The sequence below is a fragment of the Oculina patagonica genome, chromosome 6 (assembly GCF_052425735.1).
Source record: "Oculina patagonica isolate OP01 chromosome 6, crgOcupat, whole genome shotgun sequence".
Taxonomy (NCBI): Eukaryota; Metazoa; Cnidaria; class Anthozoa; order Scleractinia; family Oculinidae; genus Oculina; species Oculina patagonica.
The window spans coordinates 34,888,031-34,906,963 of record NC_135763.1 but is presented as its reverse complement, the minus strand read 5'-3'; the positions used below and the strand labels follow the sequence as shown (position 1 = coordinate 34,906,963).

Genomic DNA, 18,933 nt, shown 5'->3' with positions numbered 1-18,933 from the left:
AAAATTACATTCAAAATGATACCCCATTCTAGAAACAGGTCAATTTATAGCACCCCGTTTTGGTTGCTGAAAGCTTGAAACTTCCGTGCATTTGAAATATACCGGTACCCCATTCTAGGAATGGTCTCTAAAATTGACACAACATTCTAGATCGGGAGCCCACAATCATGACACTGTTGGGCGGCACATACCCGTATAGGCACTTTGGGGGAGTACTCCCCCCTCCCCCGGGGTGAAAAACCATTTTGGCAGGTGGAGTACTCCCATATATGAGCTTTATGGGTTTGTGCTGTTGTAAAAGGAAGGGTTTCAAATAGTTTTGTCTGGGATTTGGCTTGTACATTAGAGAGTTTTCTAAAATATAGTATTATTCACCCAGAAACCTTTCACTGGAATTAAATGAAAACACTAGTCTGTATATGTAGGAAGGGAAGCTGGAAATTGAAATGACCTTATCCCAGCATTTATTCCACTCCTGCATTTATTTGAGACCAGTGTTTATAAAGCTAAGGTTTCAGGCAGGTACGCGCCTGAGCGCCCAGGGCGCTTAATCGAATAAATACGGTATTTTAACTCCGCTTTTAACTACTTTCCTGGCCAAGTCTATAATTAGTACCAGAAAAAGAAAGAGAGCGGTGAAATGTTTCAATAAAGTTGCCAATTTTTGAGACCACTGAAAGAGATCTTGCGACAGTTTAAAAAATTCACAAAACTTTCCTGTTGTGAGCCCGGGGGGGGGGGGTCTCAAAAAGTTTTATACGGGGGCTCCCCCCGTTCCCCCTACCCTTTTTTCCATTTTTACAGAATTGTACCCCTTTCGTTACCTTTAACTGAAGGTCCTTCACCTGAGACATGGCTGGACTTAAAATAGGACGTTTTCTTGTCATTTTTATGTAGCGCTTAATAAATAAAATATACACATATTGCGCCTGTTCAATTTTAGGCCCTTTAAATAGCCAAATGACAATTTCCTACCCTTTCTTCTTAAACTCGTGAAATCCCTACCCTTTTATATACCTGAGCCTGAAAGGCCCCTTTCGGGCGGAGCCTCCCCGTGGCCATTATAGGGAGTACCCCCCGGGGTTGTGAGCCTCTGATCATGTTTTGCTTAATTTACTGAAACACTTCAGTGATGGTACTCACAGTAACAATCGATATAATGTATTACCGAAACAATTATGCTCGCGGGCTCAACCTAGCGTCATTGCTGCATGAAACAGGAACAGAGTGATGGCGGCAGGTGTGTTATATGCTGTGGAGTAAAGAAGTGATTTCCTCCATGACTCCTGGTTATCGACCAATAATCTTGGCCAGATTAATTTCGATGAACCATCAACTAGCATGAGCACAAATTGGTCGCGGGATTGCAGTCTGCGTAAGGATGCCATCTTTGCACTGTCGTGCCGGGTACTAAATTTGGCGGTGAAATCTCCCTGGAAATCTTGGAATGACAGCCGAGCACGACTCTAGACAACAGTCTAACGCCTCTGAAATTGCTCTTCCCGACAAATTAGCGAAAATCAAGAAAGCTGATGACTTCGCGGCGGTGAAGTATAAATGGAACAGTAATGAGGTAGCGTAGAAACGATGTTGTTGTTGAGTTTACGATAAGTTAAGCTTATCGTTAGCTGCAATCATGCCAAAATGTCTTCTGTATTCTCCATTCAGTGTCAACAGAGATTTAAAAGCTTTTGACCAATGATTGAACTCGAAACACGGCTTCGTTGTGCTTTCGTATTTCGACTTTTAGTTAATGCTGTTGATCTAAGAAAGTTCGATAAAATTATCCATCAAGTTAAATTAAATAATTCTATATCGCTCTTATGCCGGCGATTTACGTGACATGACGAGCTATGACAGGTTTAATACCTTAGTTTTACATTTTATATTTGTTTTTCTGGCAGTTTCCTTCGATGGGTAATATTTTTGTACAGATAAGGATTACGTTTAAAATAGAATTGACGGCTGAAGACGAAATCTTCGTGGTCTTCTCGCAAATAGCTCATGCCAAAATTTAATTTTATTGTAAGCTTCAAGTTTTTATCCTTGAACTTCGTAAGTGCCTACTTTTCTTTGTCTCCTGAAAGATCTCCGTGCTTGTAACTCGAAAAACTTGTTAAACATTTATGCTCAGATAAAACTGTGGCGGTATTTGCAAGAAAAACAGCTTGAGTTTAATCTGTCAACTTGAAAAAACATTTTGTTTGACCATCGACTGTTTATATTCCCAGCATTTGGTTTATTTTGCGTTTTAAAGAACCGATGCCATCAATTCCAGTGAACATTACTATTTACTTACGATCTCTGTCAAATTAAATGAAGGAAAATACGCCACTTGTCTCTAGTAGGCGTTATTAAAGTTCGCCATGCAAATTTAACATTTTCTAATACAGAATTTTTTCTGTATAGATGAATATTTTATTAAAAATCTTTCACCTCATTGCTTTCCAAAACCCGCCCACTAGGTCAATTATGCCAAAACTGAAATTGCTAGAAAAGGTTTCTTTTTGTTATTTTGGGGTAAATCTTTTTCTGAGATTAAAAAAAAATTAAAGTTTAAAAAACAATATTTTTAGGATTGCATCTGGTTTGTTTATGAAGCCTGAGAAATACTGGTTATTACCTTAAAGGCAGATAAAAACTCTCCAACTCACTAATTGATTTTATTTTACTTCCAGACCAGGCATTTATTATTCATGAAAAGTCCTGAATGTCTTGGCAATATTTGTTGCATGTTGGTATTTTGCAAATTTCATTTTTCAAATTCTACCTGCATGTTTACAATAAAATCTCTGGTTTTGAACTTCTATTACTGGTCTTGCTTGAAAACCAGGATAAAATTTTGAAATGTTTTCTGGCATCTTGTATGCATATTTTTTCTTAAATGGTCCTTTGTTATCGCAAATATTATAGATGTCCACATTTTCTGTTTGAACATATTTGGATATTTCAGGATTTTGTGCACGACTGAGTTTTCGACTTTATTTTTATGTGAGATGTATTTGTAAAACTTTTTGGTTACTTTAAGGAAAACTCAATTTAATGCTTTTGATTCAGATTTTTTCACCTTCTTTTTCAGGGGGCTCCTCTGCCCTTTCAAAGTGGTTTCTGCTTTTTTCTATCCTTTTTTCTTCTCGCCGCATATAATTCCGTAGCGCAGGCCTGCGCGGCCTTTCTTTCTATTGCTCATTTAACGGGCTCCCGGTCTCTCTTGGGGCTAATGCGGGGCAAGTTTCACATGTAGTTCTGGGATAAGGGAAGTAGGAGGGACAATGGTGGCGCTTGAAGTGCCATTGGGGGTGGTGTGGGAGGGGAGAAAACTCAGTGAAAATTGGTCAGAGAAAAAGGTGCAAAGGACATTTCTCTTTATTTATAATTTTAGTAAATGCGGGCGGTAAGTCCCGCACCCTGGCTCTAACAAAAACCTTTACTTTTTGAAATAAAAACTGAAATGGCTGGAGTCCGTCTTGTTCTGCTGCGTTATAAATTTAGACGCTTTTGCTCAGTCTTTGCGGCTTACTTTTTTATTTTATACAAGTATCCATTTTTCTTTCTTCTTTTCCCCTTTTGAGCGGGCCCGGGTTTGTCTGGTGTTTTTGTTTTGCGTGCGTTCGACTTTCAGGCGTATTCTCTCTTTTTTTCTACCGTTTGTTTCTTTTTAGCCCATATTTTAAATAGAATTTGGTCACAACCTGGCCGCTCACGTTCTTTGAGGTAGCTCATTTTCTTACCTACTCCTGTTGACATTTTCAAAAATTTTCATTGATAGTCACTTCGCTTTGGAGCGCACATAGAAATTATGATCTGATGGCTATACTCTTATTAGCAAACCCAGCAGCCCCTGGTTATGCAATCTGTTGGCTCACGGGTGTGTCTTTGATCGTGATGGCTCCGGAGTTCGCACTCAGTTTTCCGCTGATTTTATAAATAAAACCTTTAATAAATCATAATCTGGCAATATTCTGTGTTTAATAGATAGCATAGGGTAGCAAATTGCCGGTTTCTATCAACTTTGATAGCCGATAGAAACCTCAGCTTGCCATATAATTGTAACAAATAGAGACAGACACACAGCTAAGAAAAAACTATGTTGGCTCTTTAAAAGCCCAGCCAGCATTTCTGGTCTTTATATCCTCAAAATTATCCCAAGTCTTTTGTTTTCTAGTGAAATTTCAGCTGGTAATAAGCTCTCTTTCAGCTGGTGTAATTAGCCGGCAGGCGACTCTTGGCTACATCCCTAGGCACAACTGACAAATAATTTGTCTGATGTGAGTCTCGTAGAGGTGCACAGACAGATTAGCTACCAGACGGATTAGCGATCTGCATTTGTTTGTCTTGAATGACAAATTGAGGGCGTAGTGGTTCCGTTACTTCATCTTGTCTTAACACAAGGTGCATCAAATAGCAGATGCATCATTTGTGTAGACAGATTATGCATCTCAAGTATACCGGAAGTGATCAAAATTTCCTTTTTTCTTGTTATGTCAATTTTCAAATGCACGTACAAGGTTTTTTGGTAATATTGGCTTCCCATTTGATTAGAGACTTAACATTTTTGTTGGGATTATTTCAGTGTGCGGCATGATAGGTTTTATTGTCTACATTGTATCTTTAATATATCTGTTTTTTTTTTTTTTTTTTCATTTTCAAGGAGGTTCTGTCTTTGTTGACAAGTCTTAGCAACCATGAAACCTGGGTGACAAGAGCAGTTCCAGACAGGTAATGTATATATGCTCATAAATGACATATTAATAATTAACGATGTGTACAACTGTACTTAGAGTTAAAAGGATTAAGAGTGGCAGTGGCAAGTGCACATAAATTTCATTTGTGGCTTGTACTGTATTTCCCTTTGACTAGAATTTTCCTTTCCTTTGTCATGCCACCTCTTCTTCTTGAACCTAAAACTTTTTTAATTTTAAAGGATAAAGATGGTAAATTTTAAGCTCGATGATAAATGATAAAGATGAAATGTTCATTACGTCACGAGCGTGGGACAAAGAAAAATCTGAGTCCCTGACAGGAATCGAACCCATGGCCCCTGAGATACTGGTGGGCGTTCTAACCATTGAGCTATGAGAGACTCCCGGTGAACTGGTCCATTTACTAGGTTCACATATGTTTGGAAATTACATGACTTCCTTCCAAAGCTTTGCTCCTTCAGTACAAAAAGCTGAACTACACTGCCACGACTTTAAATTTCATCATGATACATGTATGTACAGATACAGTAGAAGGAACAGAATAGTAATTATTATGTTTCTCCTTGTAGGCCTGAAAATGGATCCATGTTTCTCTTTGATCGAAGCAAGGTATGTTTGACTGTATAAGATGTGTGCCTTTGTATGTGTCTATATGTCTCGCACTTGTCAAAATTTAGAACCTTTCTGTATATTTAGGGTAAACTAGGAATTTCATTAAGAAAGTGAGTGCTGTCGAAGGTGAATGAAACAGGGTTAACTGAATTGAACAGTCAACAGGTCTGGATAGTTTTTGAACTTTGGAGGGTAGGGGTGTCCAGAGTAGGCCCTAGCTGATGATTTTTAATAATTAATACAGCAAGTGGTGTTATTGAAAAATGGCCCAATCGTAAGGCTAACGGAGTTGTTTGACCCACACTGGGAAATTGCTGAAAAGGCTTTGTTGTTTGCTGGGTGGGGAAAGTGGTTGAAATAAGTCTTCCGCCACTTAAATTAACTTTTTGCACCGTGGACGCAGAGATATAATTTTTGTCGTGACGCTTTCGATACAACGAAATATGAAATCACGTTTTTCGGAGTGTGTTATCAACAGACAATCACTTTCGCTCGCGTGATTATCTTTCGCTCAAGAATACTCGGCGTATTTGTTTCTTTGACTGGGGAGATTTTCACTGTTGTTAACACCTTCGAAACCCTCGTAGAAGCAGAGATTAATTATTTCTTGTCGTGACGCTTCTCAAACAACGAAGATAAAATCCACAGTTGTCGGCGCGTGTTTCTATTCAATGATGAAACAAGAAAATTCACTCGCAAAAATGTCGCAAGCATTTTTTTTTTTTTTTTTTTTTTAAAAAAATGCCCAAAACTAAAAAAAAAAAACAATTTTAAAAATTTAAAAACCTTTTAACTTGTAGAAGCGAGAATTATTTTTTGTGAATGTCGGATGTTTCTAAACAGCGGAAGAAAAAAAATCCGTCTCAAAGATGACAGCCATGTGATGTGCGCGTGATTGTCGTTCCAACTGTCCCGGATAATACTCTACTGCGCAGGCTTCGAGTCTTACATCCGAGAAAATTTTAGATTTTTCGCCCTACAGAAAAGAATAGTGTGCTGTCTCGCTAAGGCTCGACAGCAATGAGATTGTGAAACGTACTAAGATATTGATGCTAGCCATCATAAAAAAGGAGAAGCCATGAGCCAAGCGGCCCACACTGCCGGAGCTTATCCCGGTTTCCGTAGCATTAAGCGGCTAGGAATATTACTACTCCCCCCTGAATGGGATGCTAGTCCATTGCAGGGTTCCCCCCCAGCATTATGTCGCCGGTACCCATTTATACACCTGGGGGAGAGAGGCACTATGAGAGTTAAGTGTCTTGCCCAAGAACACAACACAAGTGACCCCGGCCGGAGCTCGAACTCGGATCGCTCGATCCGGAGTCCGGCACACTAACCATTAGGCCATTAGGTCATAAAGGCTGCTAGAAAATATAGAAACACGCAACCCTGCTCTCTTTAACCTTCACTGTGATCACTGTATTGTTCTCTTTTGATCTCTTTTCTCTTTGCTGTTTTCCAGGTCAAGAATTATCGCAAGGATGGCTACACGTGGAAGAAGAGAAGATCAGGAAATACAATTAGAGAAGATCACACTAGACTGAAGGTTGATGGAGTTGAGGTAAAGTTGCAACAGAAATAGGGTTGGTCTTGTTTTTGTGAAAATATCTGATGAAAGTAGGCCTTTCTTGAACGTTTTCCTCCGATTTTCTGTTAGAAAAATGTTACTGACAGTTGTTTAAATATCACAGTAACAATATTTTCTATTTCTGTCCCCCAGTGTTTAAGTGTACTGTATACTCATTCTGCTCTGGTGCCAACATTTCATCGTCGCTGTTACTGGATGCTGCAGGTACTTTCCATTCAAATTGTGATTTCCATTCTCTTCTGCATTTTCTTTAAGGCTGCTGTGTTGCTTACTACCATTTTCGAGCAACCGTGAAAGGCAAACTTTTTTCCGCGTTTAATCACGGGTAAAACATTCAAGTTTGACTAGACAAACCATCGCGTTTTTCAACTGAACCAATTAACGTTTGGAGCGTCAACATGTCAAGTTTGACAGCTCCGCCGGTGTGTTTCTGCACATGAAACAATGGTTTTGAAAACTTTTGCGTCGACTTTTTATATTTCTTCAATGAATGTCGACAGAAAAGGGCGGCTTTACATTTCTGGCAATTGTTGTGACAGCGATCAGCGATTGTTTATTTTTTATTTTATTTTGAGAGTATTTTTTACATTAAACAACGTTAAATGGTTTACTTGTAAAACGCGACAGTTTGTCTAGACAAACTTGAATGTTTTACACGTGAGAAAATGCAGAAAAAAGTTTGCTTTTCACGGTCGTTCGAAAATGGTAGTAAGTGATGTCCCAGTCATGGCTACAAGTCTGTACTTAATTTAATAACCTTTCAGGCAAGCTATTTGCTGACAGTAGTTTATGTGTTATAGAATCCTCAGATAGTATTGGTTCATTATTTGAATTTGGTGGAAGAATGCAACAAGCCCATCACAGTATCGGTGTATACATCTCCTGACAGCCGCGATGACATTTCACAACAACTGGAAGCCATCTGTAAGAGTGTTACTCATTGTTCTCAAGTACCCCACCCCACAATAAATACGCTTTTTGTTAGAGCAGTTTTCAATTGAGTGTCGTAAAACCAAAACCAAAGTAATTACTCTGGCCAATCACAAAGGACACAGACAATCCAGTGAACCAATCAAAACTCGAAGCAAATACATGTAGCCGGAACGAAGCGCGGGAAACGTGCGCAAGTGAGTCACGATTGGTTTTGGTTTTAGTTCTGATTGGCTGAGAAAGTGGCGCGAGATTTTTAAGCCAATCACTAAGCGTAGCAATGCAAAACCAAAGCAAACGCAATTAACTTTCGACACTCAAGTGAAAACCGCTCTAAAAGTTAGGAAGTTCACTTATGGTAAGGTTGCAACATAAAACTCTGGAAAAAGTGGTCCAGACTCTTCCACAAGATACTTACTTCCAGTGTCTCTCCCCAGCTAGATGAAATTTGTTGTTAAAAAAGTGGGTACTGCATACTGCATGGTACTGTGTTGGCAGTCTAGAACGGCGAGGCATGGATAAAAAGGTCTCTTTTAAGGGACCATAACAGCTTGAGCCACTAAAACATTGGTCTATTTTAGGGTTGTCATTCAAATTTTTAGGCAAGTATCCCCAGCTCTTTTATATGCAGTGGCAGATCCAGGGGAGGGACCAGGGGGCTCATCATCATCATCATCATCACTTTGTTTACCCTCAGATTTGAAGAGTAGCTTATACAGCTAATATCTCCGAGCATTTCACAGCAAGCACAGTACAAGGGGCAAAGACCAGACCACAACACCGGGAACTCTATGACCTACTCTTTACGATGAGTGTGTGGGTTCTTTACGTCCCCTGCTGACCATAACACTGAAGATGCAGGAGACGGGGCCTACGGTTTATCGCCCTTATCCGAGAAGACTAGAATATCTAACGATTTGCAGATGTTATTGCAAAGGCAGCATATTCTCCTCAGTTATTTTAAGACCCTGAGTGTTGGTCCGGTCTGGGACTCGAACCCGAGACCTCCCGCACTGTAGTCCGTCGCTCTACCAACTGAGCTAACCGGTCGGCGGTTACCTAACCCACCTTATCTTTAGGCCAAACCAAGGCCTGCAGGGCCGAGAAAAAAATATTTTTAAGAGCGCCCCCCCCCCCCCCCCTCTTATTCCAGGGTCTGGATGATCAGGCCCCCCACTTACCTAAATGTCTGGATCTGCCACTGTTATAGGAGTCACTCTCTCCCCCCCCCCCCCCCACCCCACCAAAAAATCTTCATTGTATGGTAATTATACGCTGCTCAACTAATATTCTTGTAACAAAATTGATCACTTCTTCTAGATGCGGGTGTTTCTCAAGATGTCAAGCCTGAAGTTACGGTTAGTAAAAAACGTGTGTTATTAAAGGACGGTGCTTCCATTTGTTAATGCGCACACACTCTGCGCATAGCCCTTCACTTCACCCACTATTTGACTCACTGTAGGTCAAAAGACAATATAATTGCCCTTGTTCTGTAAGGAAATAGGATATTAATTTTGTGTATGCTTCACTCAAAAAACAGTTTTGTCGATGAGTTGACTACATGGGCGGGGTGAAGTTACCAGCTCGGTGCAAAACTTGTGCACACAAACCAAAAGGGGGCAGCATCCTCAAAAGAATGGCGAACAACATTCCAAATAACATTCCGTTTCCATTAAACCCTTTTTTTAAAAAAAAAAAAAAAAAAAAAAAAAAAAAAAATCTTTATAATTTTAAAAAAAAACCCCTTCCCTTTAAAAGTCTCGCGTATTGTACACATTCTTATCGAGACATATCAGTCTGTCCCGTGAACGACATTCACCTGCATATTGACGTGTTTGTACCGTTTTGAAGATCTTCTTACACCTTGAATTGAAATTTTAACTTTCCAGGTTTCAGAGGAAAGTCCCCCCGGATCGCCATCATCCTCTGAAGAAGGCGAGAGTTCATCGTCCAAAGGCAAACGGAACAGCAAAAGAAACAAAGCAGTCTATAAAATCTCAATTTCACCAAATAAGAGCTTCCAAGCCAAATCTCGCGCGGGAAAACTGAGCATCAAAGTCATCAAGGTGACGAAAAATGACCAAGGACGTTTGACTGTGACAGGACATAGAGAAGGCTCGCCTTCATTAGAAGAAGATAATTCCTCGCACGAGGGGAATGACTCTGGCACAGTGGACGATCCCGGCCTGAGCACGTGCCAGCCGACAGTCACTACACGTGATGGCCATGTGTTCGTCACCAGTCCGCAAAACTTTACACAACACCCGCCTCCAAGAGACATTTCTATACTTTCTGTTGTTCCCATGGTAACGCATCCGTCCATATCCGCTTTATCGTATCAGGTACAGAACTCGCTCGGAAACAACGAGTGCAGTGCTACGAATGTCACCCCGACATCAAATTCACATTTTCTTCCAGAAAATCATCTATCGAATGCCATTTCGGTCAATCAACTCTCTAGAGAGGCAAACCAAAATGCTGGAATCCAGTGGAATTCGGTTTTTATTAACCCTCGCGTTGCGGAGTTGGGAAGCAGCCCCTCCAGTGACTATGGGAGTTACATGTCTGATGGAGGCACTCGACATAGTTTCTCAGGGTCAGATTCCATGAGTGGCGGCTTTCCCGCTCAAAATATTCCAGACTCGGACCGTGGAGTGTTTGACGGCCCATTTCGTGTCCCGCTCCCCGTGGATAGAGACTTTCAGCAAAATTTTGCTGATTCAGTGAAAAGTGACAATAGCTTGGCTCACCATGGCCAAGAAGCGTGGTCGCTGACCGATTGTAGCACGGGAACGTCACAATCTAGCGGCAATGATATTCCCGTTGATATGACGGATTTAGCGCATCTTGATTCGCTCGAGTTTGATGACATGTTCGATTGTGATCTGAGTCATGTCATTCCAGAATGCTTCACCGATTGCTTGACTTCATCACCTAAACATACTGACAACGGTTTGATAACAACTAGTGGGAACCTGGACTCTAGCTATGTCACAACCACTTGCACTACTCCGCAACCCTCGATTCCTCTCTGTCCTTTCACTTCCGGTAGCCAAGAACAGTGTGCCGGATTTCCCCAAGAAACAACTTCCGGTTTGTCGTCGACTACGTCTTATGTATTTGTTAAGCCCGTCAGCCCAGTGAGAAGCACGGTAGTGACGTCATGTTTTGTCAACGTCAGTAAGAATACGCTTGCGTCATCATCCGGGACATCTGTCAGCGAGGCTAGTACCCAGACTTCAGACGGTAACAGGCGAGTTTGCGGCGAAGTGAACATGACAGATGTGTCCTGCTCTCAAACAGTTGCGCAGGCAACCCCAACTCAAGTTTGTCTCATTGCCCCATCGCAGGCGCAGGGTTTTCAACAGCAAGCCAAAGCATCGTTGCCTAACGACGTAAACAACAATTCTATGCGCACACTTTCTGCAGGGAAAACCGCTGACGCTTATTCCTCACATCCAGGAAACCACGTCGTTCCAGTCTCCGCGCGCATCACCGACTTCTCCCCTGAATGGTCTTATCCTGAGGGCGGAGCTAAAGTGCTCATCACTGGCGAGTGGAGAATGGAGCAAGGCTCATACACGTGTTTGTTCGATGGTTGTAGTGTACCCGCGATCTTGTACCAATCTGGCGTTTTGCGATGTTTTTGTCCTCCGCACGATCCAGGCTTGGTTACCCTGCAAGTCGCGTGCAATGGGTTTATCGTCAGCAACGCATGCGTGTTTGAATATCGTGCACGTGATTCACCCGTGGCGGGCGCTAGCTGTCACGAGTGGCTCGCCACTGATAATGATCGGTTTAAACTGGCTATACTTGATCGCCTGGAGAGATTAGAGTCCAGGCTCAATTCGGACCAAACGAACAGTTCCGTAAACCACACCCAGGGGAAGCAGTGTATGACGTTTGAAGATCGGCTGATCGTTGCTTGTGAAATCTTCCAACGAGCTTCAAGCTCCGTCAGAAACGCCACAAAAGGCGACAAAGCATTCCGAGGAATGACTCTTCTGCATCTCTCCGCGGCACTGGGTTTCAAGAGACTCGTTTGCACGCTTTTGAAATTTTGGCGCGAAAGTGACAGCTCTCTTGTCAGAGAGGAGATGAACCCGCTCAGAAAGGACGAGTTTGCCTGCACGCCGCTGACCTGGGCATGTGCACTAGGTCAGACAGACACTGCTTTGGTGTTGCTAGAGACTGAACCCAAGGCGTTATTGGAGCCTGATGCACGAGGCCGTATGCCCTTACAGCTGGCCAGAGATAGGGGCTTTCTGGACGTGGTCGATGTTATTGAAGATTTCGTCATGTCTTCTCCGTACAGGTAAGTAGCAGTTAAAAATTTAACAGCTTTTCTTTTTTCAAACTTTCAAAGATCCAATAACTGCACATGCAATATATTGACACGTGGTCTCTTTAAGGTTTCTCCTTGATTTATGCTAGATTTCCAAGCGCGTGATTTTTTACGTGCGTGAAAAAAATTAGAGACAATGTATGAACGACTTGCGTGAACGTGTACGCAGGTCGTTCATACATTGTCTCTAAATGTTTCACGTAAATGTACCTAAAAAATTACGCGTCACTGGAAATCGACCTTAACTCTTGTGCAGAATAAAAGAATATCATTGAAACACTTCACGTAGTTTTCTTCTGATAAGTAAGTGTGGTCGGGTACATGTAGCTAAAACTCTAAGTTAAAGTTTCCTTGTAGAGCAGTTTTCAATTGAGTGTAGTAAAACCAAAACCAAAGTAATTACTCTGGCCAATCAAAAAGTCACAGACCAGCCAGTCAGCCAATCAAAACTCGAAGCAAATACACGTAGCCGGCACGAAGTGCATGAGCGAGTCACGATTGGTTTTAGTTTTACTTCTGATTGGCTAACTGAACTGACGCGAGATTTTTAAACCAATCACTGAGCGTAGTAATGCAAAACCAAAGCAAATGCAAATTACTTTCGACACTCAAGTGAAAACTGCTCTATAAACAAGTGGACCACTCAAACTACCTTGGCTTGTGACAGTGAGAAAATTTGATTTGTTAGAAACGTGCTCAAACTGATTGAAAATTTCCTCTTTTGTTTCTGTTTACAGTCGTTTAATTATCGGAGTGGACCATGAATCTGATGACGTTCCATCTCCGATGGCCTCATCATGCGAGGACTCTCCTCAACCTCCATCCACGGCCCCTCATTCTTGCCCCTTGTTACCGGCCTCTGTGGATACAAACATGACTGAGCGAGCAAATTCACCGATGTTTGTGGACGATGACGAGGAAGAAGAGCCTCAGATGAGCAGAAAGCCAGCTAATACTCTGGCAAAAACCTTGGTACAGATTCATTCCATGATAAACGAGGCTGAACAGGAAGCGGAACTGAATCACCGTTTATCTGGGCATTTATCCCCGCTACACGAGAATTCTGAACTCGTTACATCCGGGTCTTGGGGCGCGGCAATGAGGCTGCGCACCTTCAGCTCGGCCTCGTCCCAGTCCTCCCCTCTTACGCCTTGCTCGTCCAAGTCTTCCCTCTCCCCAGGTTCTCCCGGTTTCCTAAACTCGCCTCATTCCTCTCCTGCTGGTCCTGACACGACGGAATTCCAGGAGTTTATTTCCAGCTCTCGTAAGCTGTTGGAAAGAGATTTCCATGATCTCACGTTAACAGGTGAGTTGCCCCTTTAAAAGTCTTGTTTTTTTGAACAAAAAATACCCGAGAAAACCAACAAATTGTGAGCAATGTTTTTTCTTTTTGACTTTAATTTGACGTATTTTTGTTGGTTTTCCAAACTTCTCAGCCAATCAAAGAACCATCAACTGCACGTGCAATTTATTCGCACGTGACTAGTTGGCTTCTTTGCCTGCGCATGCCTCCCAAAAAACTTGGTTTTGATTGGCTAAGGAACATCAACAACAAAACTTTATTTTAAAAACACGGTATAAAAACATCACTTTAAAGAGAGAAAAAAAATCTTAAATACTGTTTTACGTGTTTGCCCTGTGAGTGGCTGTTGAGGAATATAGGTCATTGATTCCTTTCTAAACTTATAAGGGTTAATGGTCTACGTAATTTAGGTGGCAGTCTATTTAAAAAAACAGCCCACGAAAAGCGAGCTTTGATCTTGAAATGTGATTACATTTTGGTGTTCGAGAGCTTTCTGATTCATGCAGATTAAAATATTCATTAGTTTCTAAGGAAAATATCGACTTGACTTAGCGAGCCGTTTATTCCTGTCTGAACTGTTGTGTTTTTGATGTTAACAGATCGCGAGCAGTGGGAACTTTATGAAGCAGCCAAGATCATCCAGAACGCTTACAGAAATTACAAGGTTGAAAATGCTCTTAAGTTCTCTAAACCTTTTCTAGTCCTTTCTGTTTTTGCTTGAGAACACCTCTTACTTTTTTTTGTTTGTTTCCAGACAAGACGTCACCAGCAGGAACAGGAAATAGAAGCCGCCATCTTGATCCAACATCAGTATCGGAGATACAAAGAGGTGCGTGTTCCCGTGTTTTAGATAACGAGTCTCGCTAAAGCGCTATTTTTGCGTTCGTCAGGTCTGTGTGAATCTCTGACCTAATTTATACATAACGCTGTCGTTTTGTCGGACATAACAAGTCGATAACTTCGACTCAAGTGACTTAAGTGTGTATGGTTCAGTGATACGAAAAAACTAGTACCATGGTGGAAAATGTGTGATGAACCAATCAGAACTTGAAGAAAATACACGTGACTGGCGTTAAGCGCGGGAAAACATCTAACCAACGACAAGCGCGGCAAGCGCGGGAAAACGTGTAACCGGCGACAAGCGCTGGAAAAGATGTAACCAGGAAAAAAAACGGAAGCGCGGGAAAAGATCAACTGCGGTAAACGCGGGAAAACATGTAACCTGCGACAAGCATGGGAAAACATGTAACCTGCGGCAAGCGCAGGAAAACATGTAATCGGCGGCAAGTGCGGGAAAACATGTTACCGGCGGCAAGCGCGGGAAAACGTGTATCCTGCGGTTAGCGCGGTAAAATATGTAACCTGCGGCAAGCGCGGGAAAACATTAAACCGGCGACAGTGTGTTACAGGCAACACTTGAACCTAGTTTATTATCGACTGACATCGTTTTATTATTTTACAAAACAGTACATTGCATTCAAGAAGATGACACGTGCAGCATTGATCATCCAGAGCCAGTATCGTACATACCGTGAACACGAGAGATTCAAGAAAAGCAGGCGAGCGGCAGCCATTATTCAGAATAGCTTTAGAAGTTACAGAGAGAGACGGCGCACGTCACAAAGACGGCGAGAAGATCGTCTCAGCAAGAGACAGGAGGCTCGATACATGAAAAAAGCCTCCAATAGGTGAGAGCTTTGCTGGGCATGCTGTCTGTCTGTCTGACTGTCTGTCTGTCTGACTGCCTGTCTGTCTGTCTGTCTGTCTGTCTGTCTGTCTGTAACTTGCCTCGCCATTTATCGTAACTAAAGTTTGTCAGGTTCGTTGGGATGACCATACGCAATCGGTCCCTACCATTTTCAAGTTTCCTTCCATATTAATACAATTTTGCGTACCATCAAATTGACTTCCATTACTATTGCCAAAAACAAAGGAAATTGTTGAGATATATTTTGGAGGTTTCTGCTTTTATTTTAAAGAAGAGTCTTTACGAGTTTGTTACTTTTGTCTTTTCAATCAATCAATCAATCAATCAATCAATCAATCAATCAATCAATCAATCAATCAATTAATCAATGAATCTTCAATCTCTTGCAGATCCAAGGACAACACATAAAGTCAGATGTAACATTCTTTCCTTCCATAAATACCGTACGTATAGGTTTGGCTTCCACTTGATCCCGCACACGTGTCAGATCTCTCCCAGGGTCATTCTTGGTAGCAGATTGTTGAATAATCTTTCATTTGGGGCCACTTGTCGATTTTTTTCGAGTGGGTTCGCCTGCGATCAAATGGAAGCCAGTATACAACAAGACAATACCGCGGAGATCTATATCCGTGGAAAACTCTGAGATAAGAAATAACTTATCAGACCATTTCGAACTCCAATCATCTTCATTACAGATGAATACTTAATATTAATAATTTATTAAATAATTAACTTATGTATTATAGAAAGTGGCCAGCGCATGCGTCTGCTGTTGCTAATTTATGCATGACTTGCTCCTAATTTATGCCGGGCTTTTATTCCTAATTTATGCACGGCTTCATCACCGTGTTGTAGTCGTGTCCTTTGACTTGAGAAGAGATGTTCTCGAAAACGTGGGTAATATTTTCAAGCGAGTCGTTTCTTCTCAAAAATGTAGTAACATTTTATACGAGACACCAGTCCAAGCAGTGCTTGATGGAAAATGTATTCATTCCAATGTGTATCACGTGGTCCAGAATTGACCAATAGCACACGTTTGCTTTTAACACGGACGCAAAACTTTGCTGTCCACGCAGTTATAATTTACGGTAAAAATTCGCTGAACTCCTGTTGGTTGAAATCTAAAATATTTTTTTCTAAAAGCTCGTGTAACTAACATCACATTTTTTGGTGTGTGAAATGGCATGCGCGTGTGGTACTAAAAGATATATATTGAGCGAAGATTTAAAATTATCTATCTATCAATTGCTTTGGCGTTGTGATATTGACGTTCCGTAAGCCTGCTTCGTGAACAATGAGATGTTCCGTGTAGCGTAAGGGTTTCTGTGTGAAACAGGAGCTTCGTGTATCATCGACTTCACAACCATACGAGGTGTAGATCACTTAATAATATTTTTTAGCTGTAGATATATAGTTCAGGTATAAATAATCTTTAGTGCATGCGATACAAGGAAGTATTTATTAATATAACTGCTGATATCAAGCGGTACACAGTGATTAGAAAATAAGCTAAATATATAGCATAATATTAGTCGGTTAGTTCTGAGGAATTATCTCGGAGAGATATCGTGCATGCAGATTAACGCCCTTAGAGTTTGGAACACTTCTGTTGATTTTACGACTCAGATTTGTCATTAGCAATCACGATGTAACGAAAACTGTCTCGAAAATTTTATAGACCGTCGGTTTTCATTTTGTCGTTGCTTAGTAACGTAACCTCACGTGACGGGAAACCGTAGTGCTACCTTTGCAGTAATCGCTGTGCTGCGTCGGCGGGCAAGAAAAACACAAAGTTGATTATCAACTGGAAGTTGATAAAGGTAAATAAACCGCCGTATTGTACAACATATACCGCCACATATTCTAAGAATGAGAATGGTCACTGTTCTTTAGTTTGTAAACAGGAAAATCGGATATTTTTTGTAGCTTGTATAATTTAGGGAGAGCGAGGAATGTCTCGATTTTCTTAATACTGAACTTCCTTACACCGGTGCTCGGCGGATCTGCCCCCCTCCCGTGGAATTTAACCCCCTCCCCCTCTCTCTTTCTCTCTTTCCCCTTTTCCAATGAAACACAAATTTCAAGGTGATGCGTTCACACCAAATCCTATAGTTAGGGGTTTGTTTGCTTATAAAAATTTGCGTGAGTGTTTAACTTCAGTTTGTTTCGAACGAACTGTCTTTAAAGTTTTCCAGGCTAAATTTTCCACAAAAAACGATTGCCTACAAAAGCAAATTTATGCGATACTCGAAGAAAGTTTTGTGTAAAAAAAAAACTCAAAAGGAACATAAAAGTGTTAACACAAAAAGGAAGTAGAACTGATAAGTTAAAAAATATTTTGTCTGTAAGGGGGGTCCATCCGTTGAGACGCCGGCCATATCAAAACTTGTATCATAAGAGAAATATCTTTGTCTTATGTCAACTGTATTTAATAATATTTAATTTGTACCAATCCTTTATCAAAATCACTTTTAATCATTTTGTATTATTTAATTGTCCTCAGGGGCAGTCTGAAGGTAAATATTCTGACTACGCTTGATGATAGCGGCGGTGGTCATTAAATGAACCGAGCGATGTACAGTGTTGTTGTTTTGTATTAGAGCGATTTTCACTTGAGTGTCCAAAGTAATTCACGTTTGCTTTGGTTTTGCTTGACTGCGTTTAGTGATTGGTTTAAAAAAAAAAAAAACTCGCGCCACTTCCACAACCAAGCAAAAGTAAAACCAAACCAATCGTGACTCGTTCGCACACATTTTCCTGCGCTTCGCGCCAATTAAATGAATTTGCTTCGATTTTTGATTGGTTCATTGGATTGTAACCTTTGTGACTGGAGTGATTACTTTGGTTTGGTTGACACTCGATCGAAAGTCACTCTTGTGGTTGCGATAAACGTCATAAGAGATAATAACAACACGATTTGGGGGAGGGGGAGAGGGAGCAGAACGTACAGTCCAGGGGAGGGGGTTATCAACTGTTCGCTTCTCTGAACAGATGATGTCAGCGGACAAATATCAATGCATGTTTCCGCACCAAATGGAGGCTTTTTGCCGGCACTGAAGTATTTTTTATAGATAAAATGTAAAAGTAAAGTCTACGCCGTTCGATCCTAGTGGCCCATCAAGCCGCAGCTTATCCTGGTATCCGCAACATGAAGTGACTAGGAGTATTTCCACTCTCCCCTGGATGGGATGTAAAAAAACGTAAATGTTGTTTACAGTGGTCATGCTAGACTTTCAAAGTCCTTCGACGCGCGGTCGTCGCTTCGCGACTCGCTTCGCTCGCCAATAGAGGGCGACTTGGTCTGGTCATGCTAGTTTACAAGCATGCCACTGAAACAGAGGAAACAAATATTCTAAATGAACATAAAGTTAAAAATTCCAACTAGCTGGAGGCAGACCAGTTGGCCATTTACAAGCGTATGGATGCTAGTACATTGCAGGGTTACTCCCAGCATTAAATTCGCCGGTACCCATTTATACACCTGTTTGAAGAGAGGCACTGTGAGAGTAAAGTGCCTTGCCCAAGAACACAGCGCAATGACCTCGACAAGGGCTCGAACCCTGACCGCTCGATCAGGACTCCAGCGCACTAAAGATTAGGCCACCGCGCCTCCCACAATGTTTTATCGATATTCCATATTTCATGTTAAATAGAAAAGCCACTGAGTCATGTTAAAACGATTAGACTGCTCGGTTTCGGCCAATAGAAACCTCAAACTCGTAGGCCATATCAGCAGGGTCGTAA

At 41.4% G+C, this 18,933-nt stretch overlaps 1 protein-coding gene across 1 annotated transcript; it reads left to right on the top strand.

Moving 5' to 3' along the window:
• Positions 1-1,218: 1,218 nt before the first annotated feature.
• LOC144657011 (calmodulin-binding transcription activator 1-like) lies at positions 1,219-17,767 on the top strand. The gene is made up of 13 exons (XM_078517288.1): positions 1,219-1,573; positions 4,652-4,719; positions 5,273-5,312; positions 6,778-6,876; positions 7,036-7,107; positions 7,704-7,827; positions 9,154-9,191; positions 9,723-12,148; positions 12,916-13,484; positions 14,081-14,145; positions 14,236-14,310; positions 14,949-15,169; positions 15,579-17,767. The coding sequence occupies exons 1-13, from the start codon at positions 1,448-1,450 to the stop codon at positions 15,595-15,597; spliced, it is 3,942 nt and encodes a 1,313-aa protein (XP_078373414.1). The 5' UTR covers positions 1,219-1,447; the 3' UTR covers positions 15,598-17,767.
• The last annotated feature ends 1,166 nt before the right edge of the window (positions 17,768-18,933 follow it).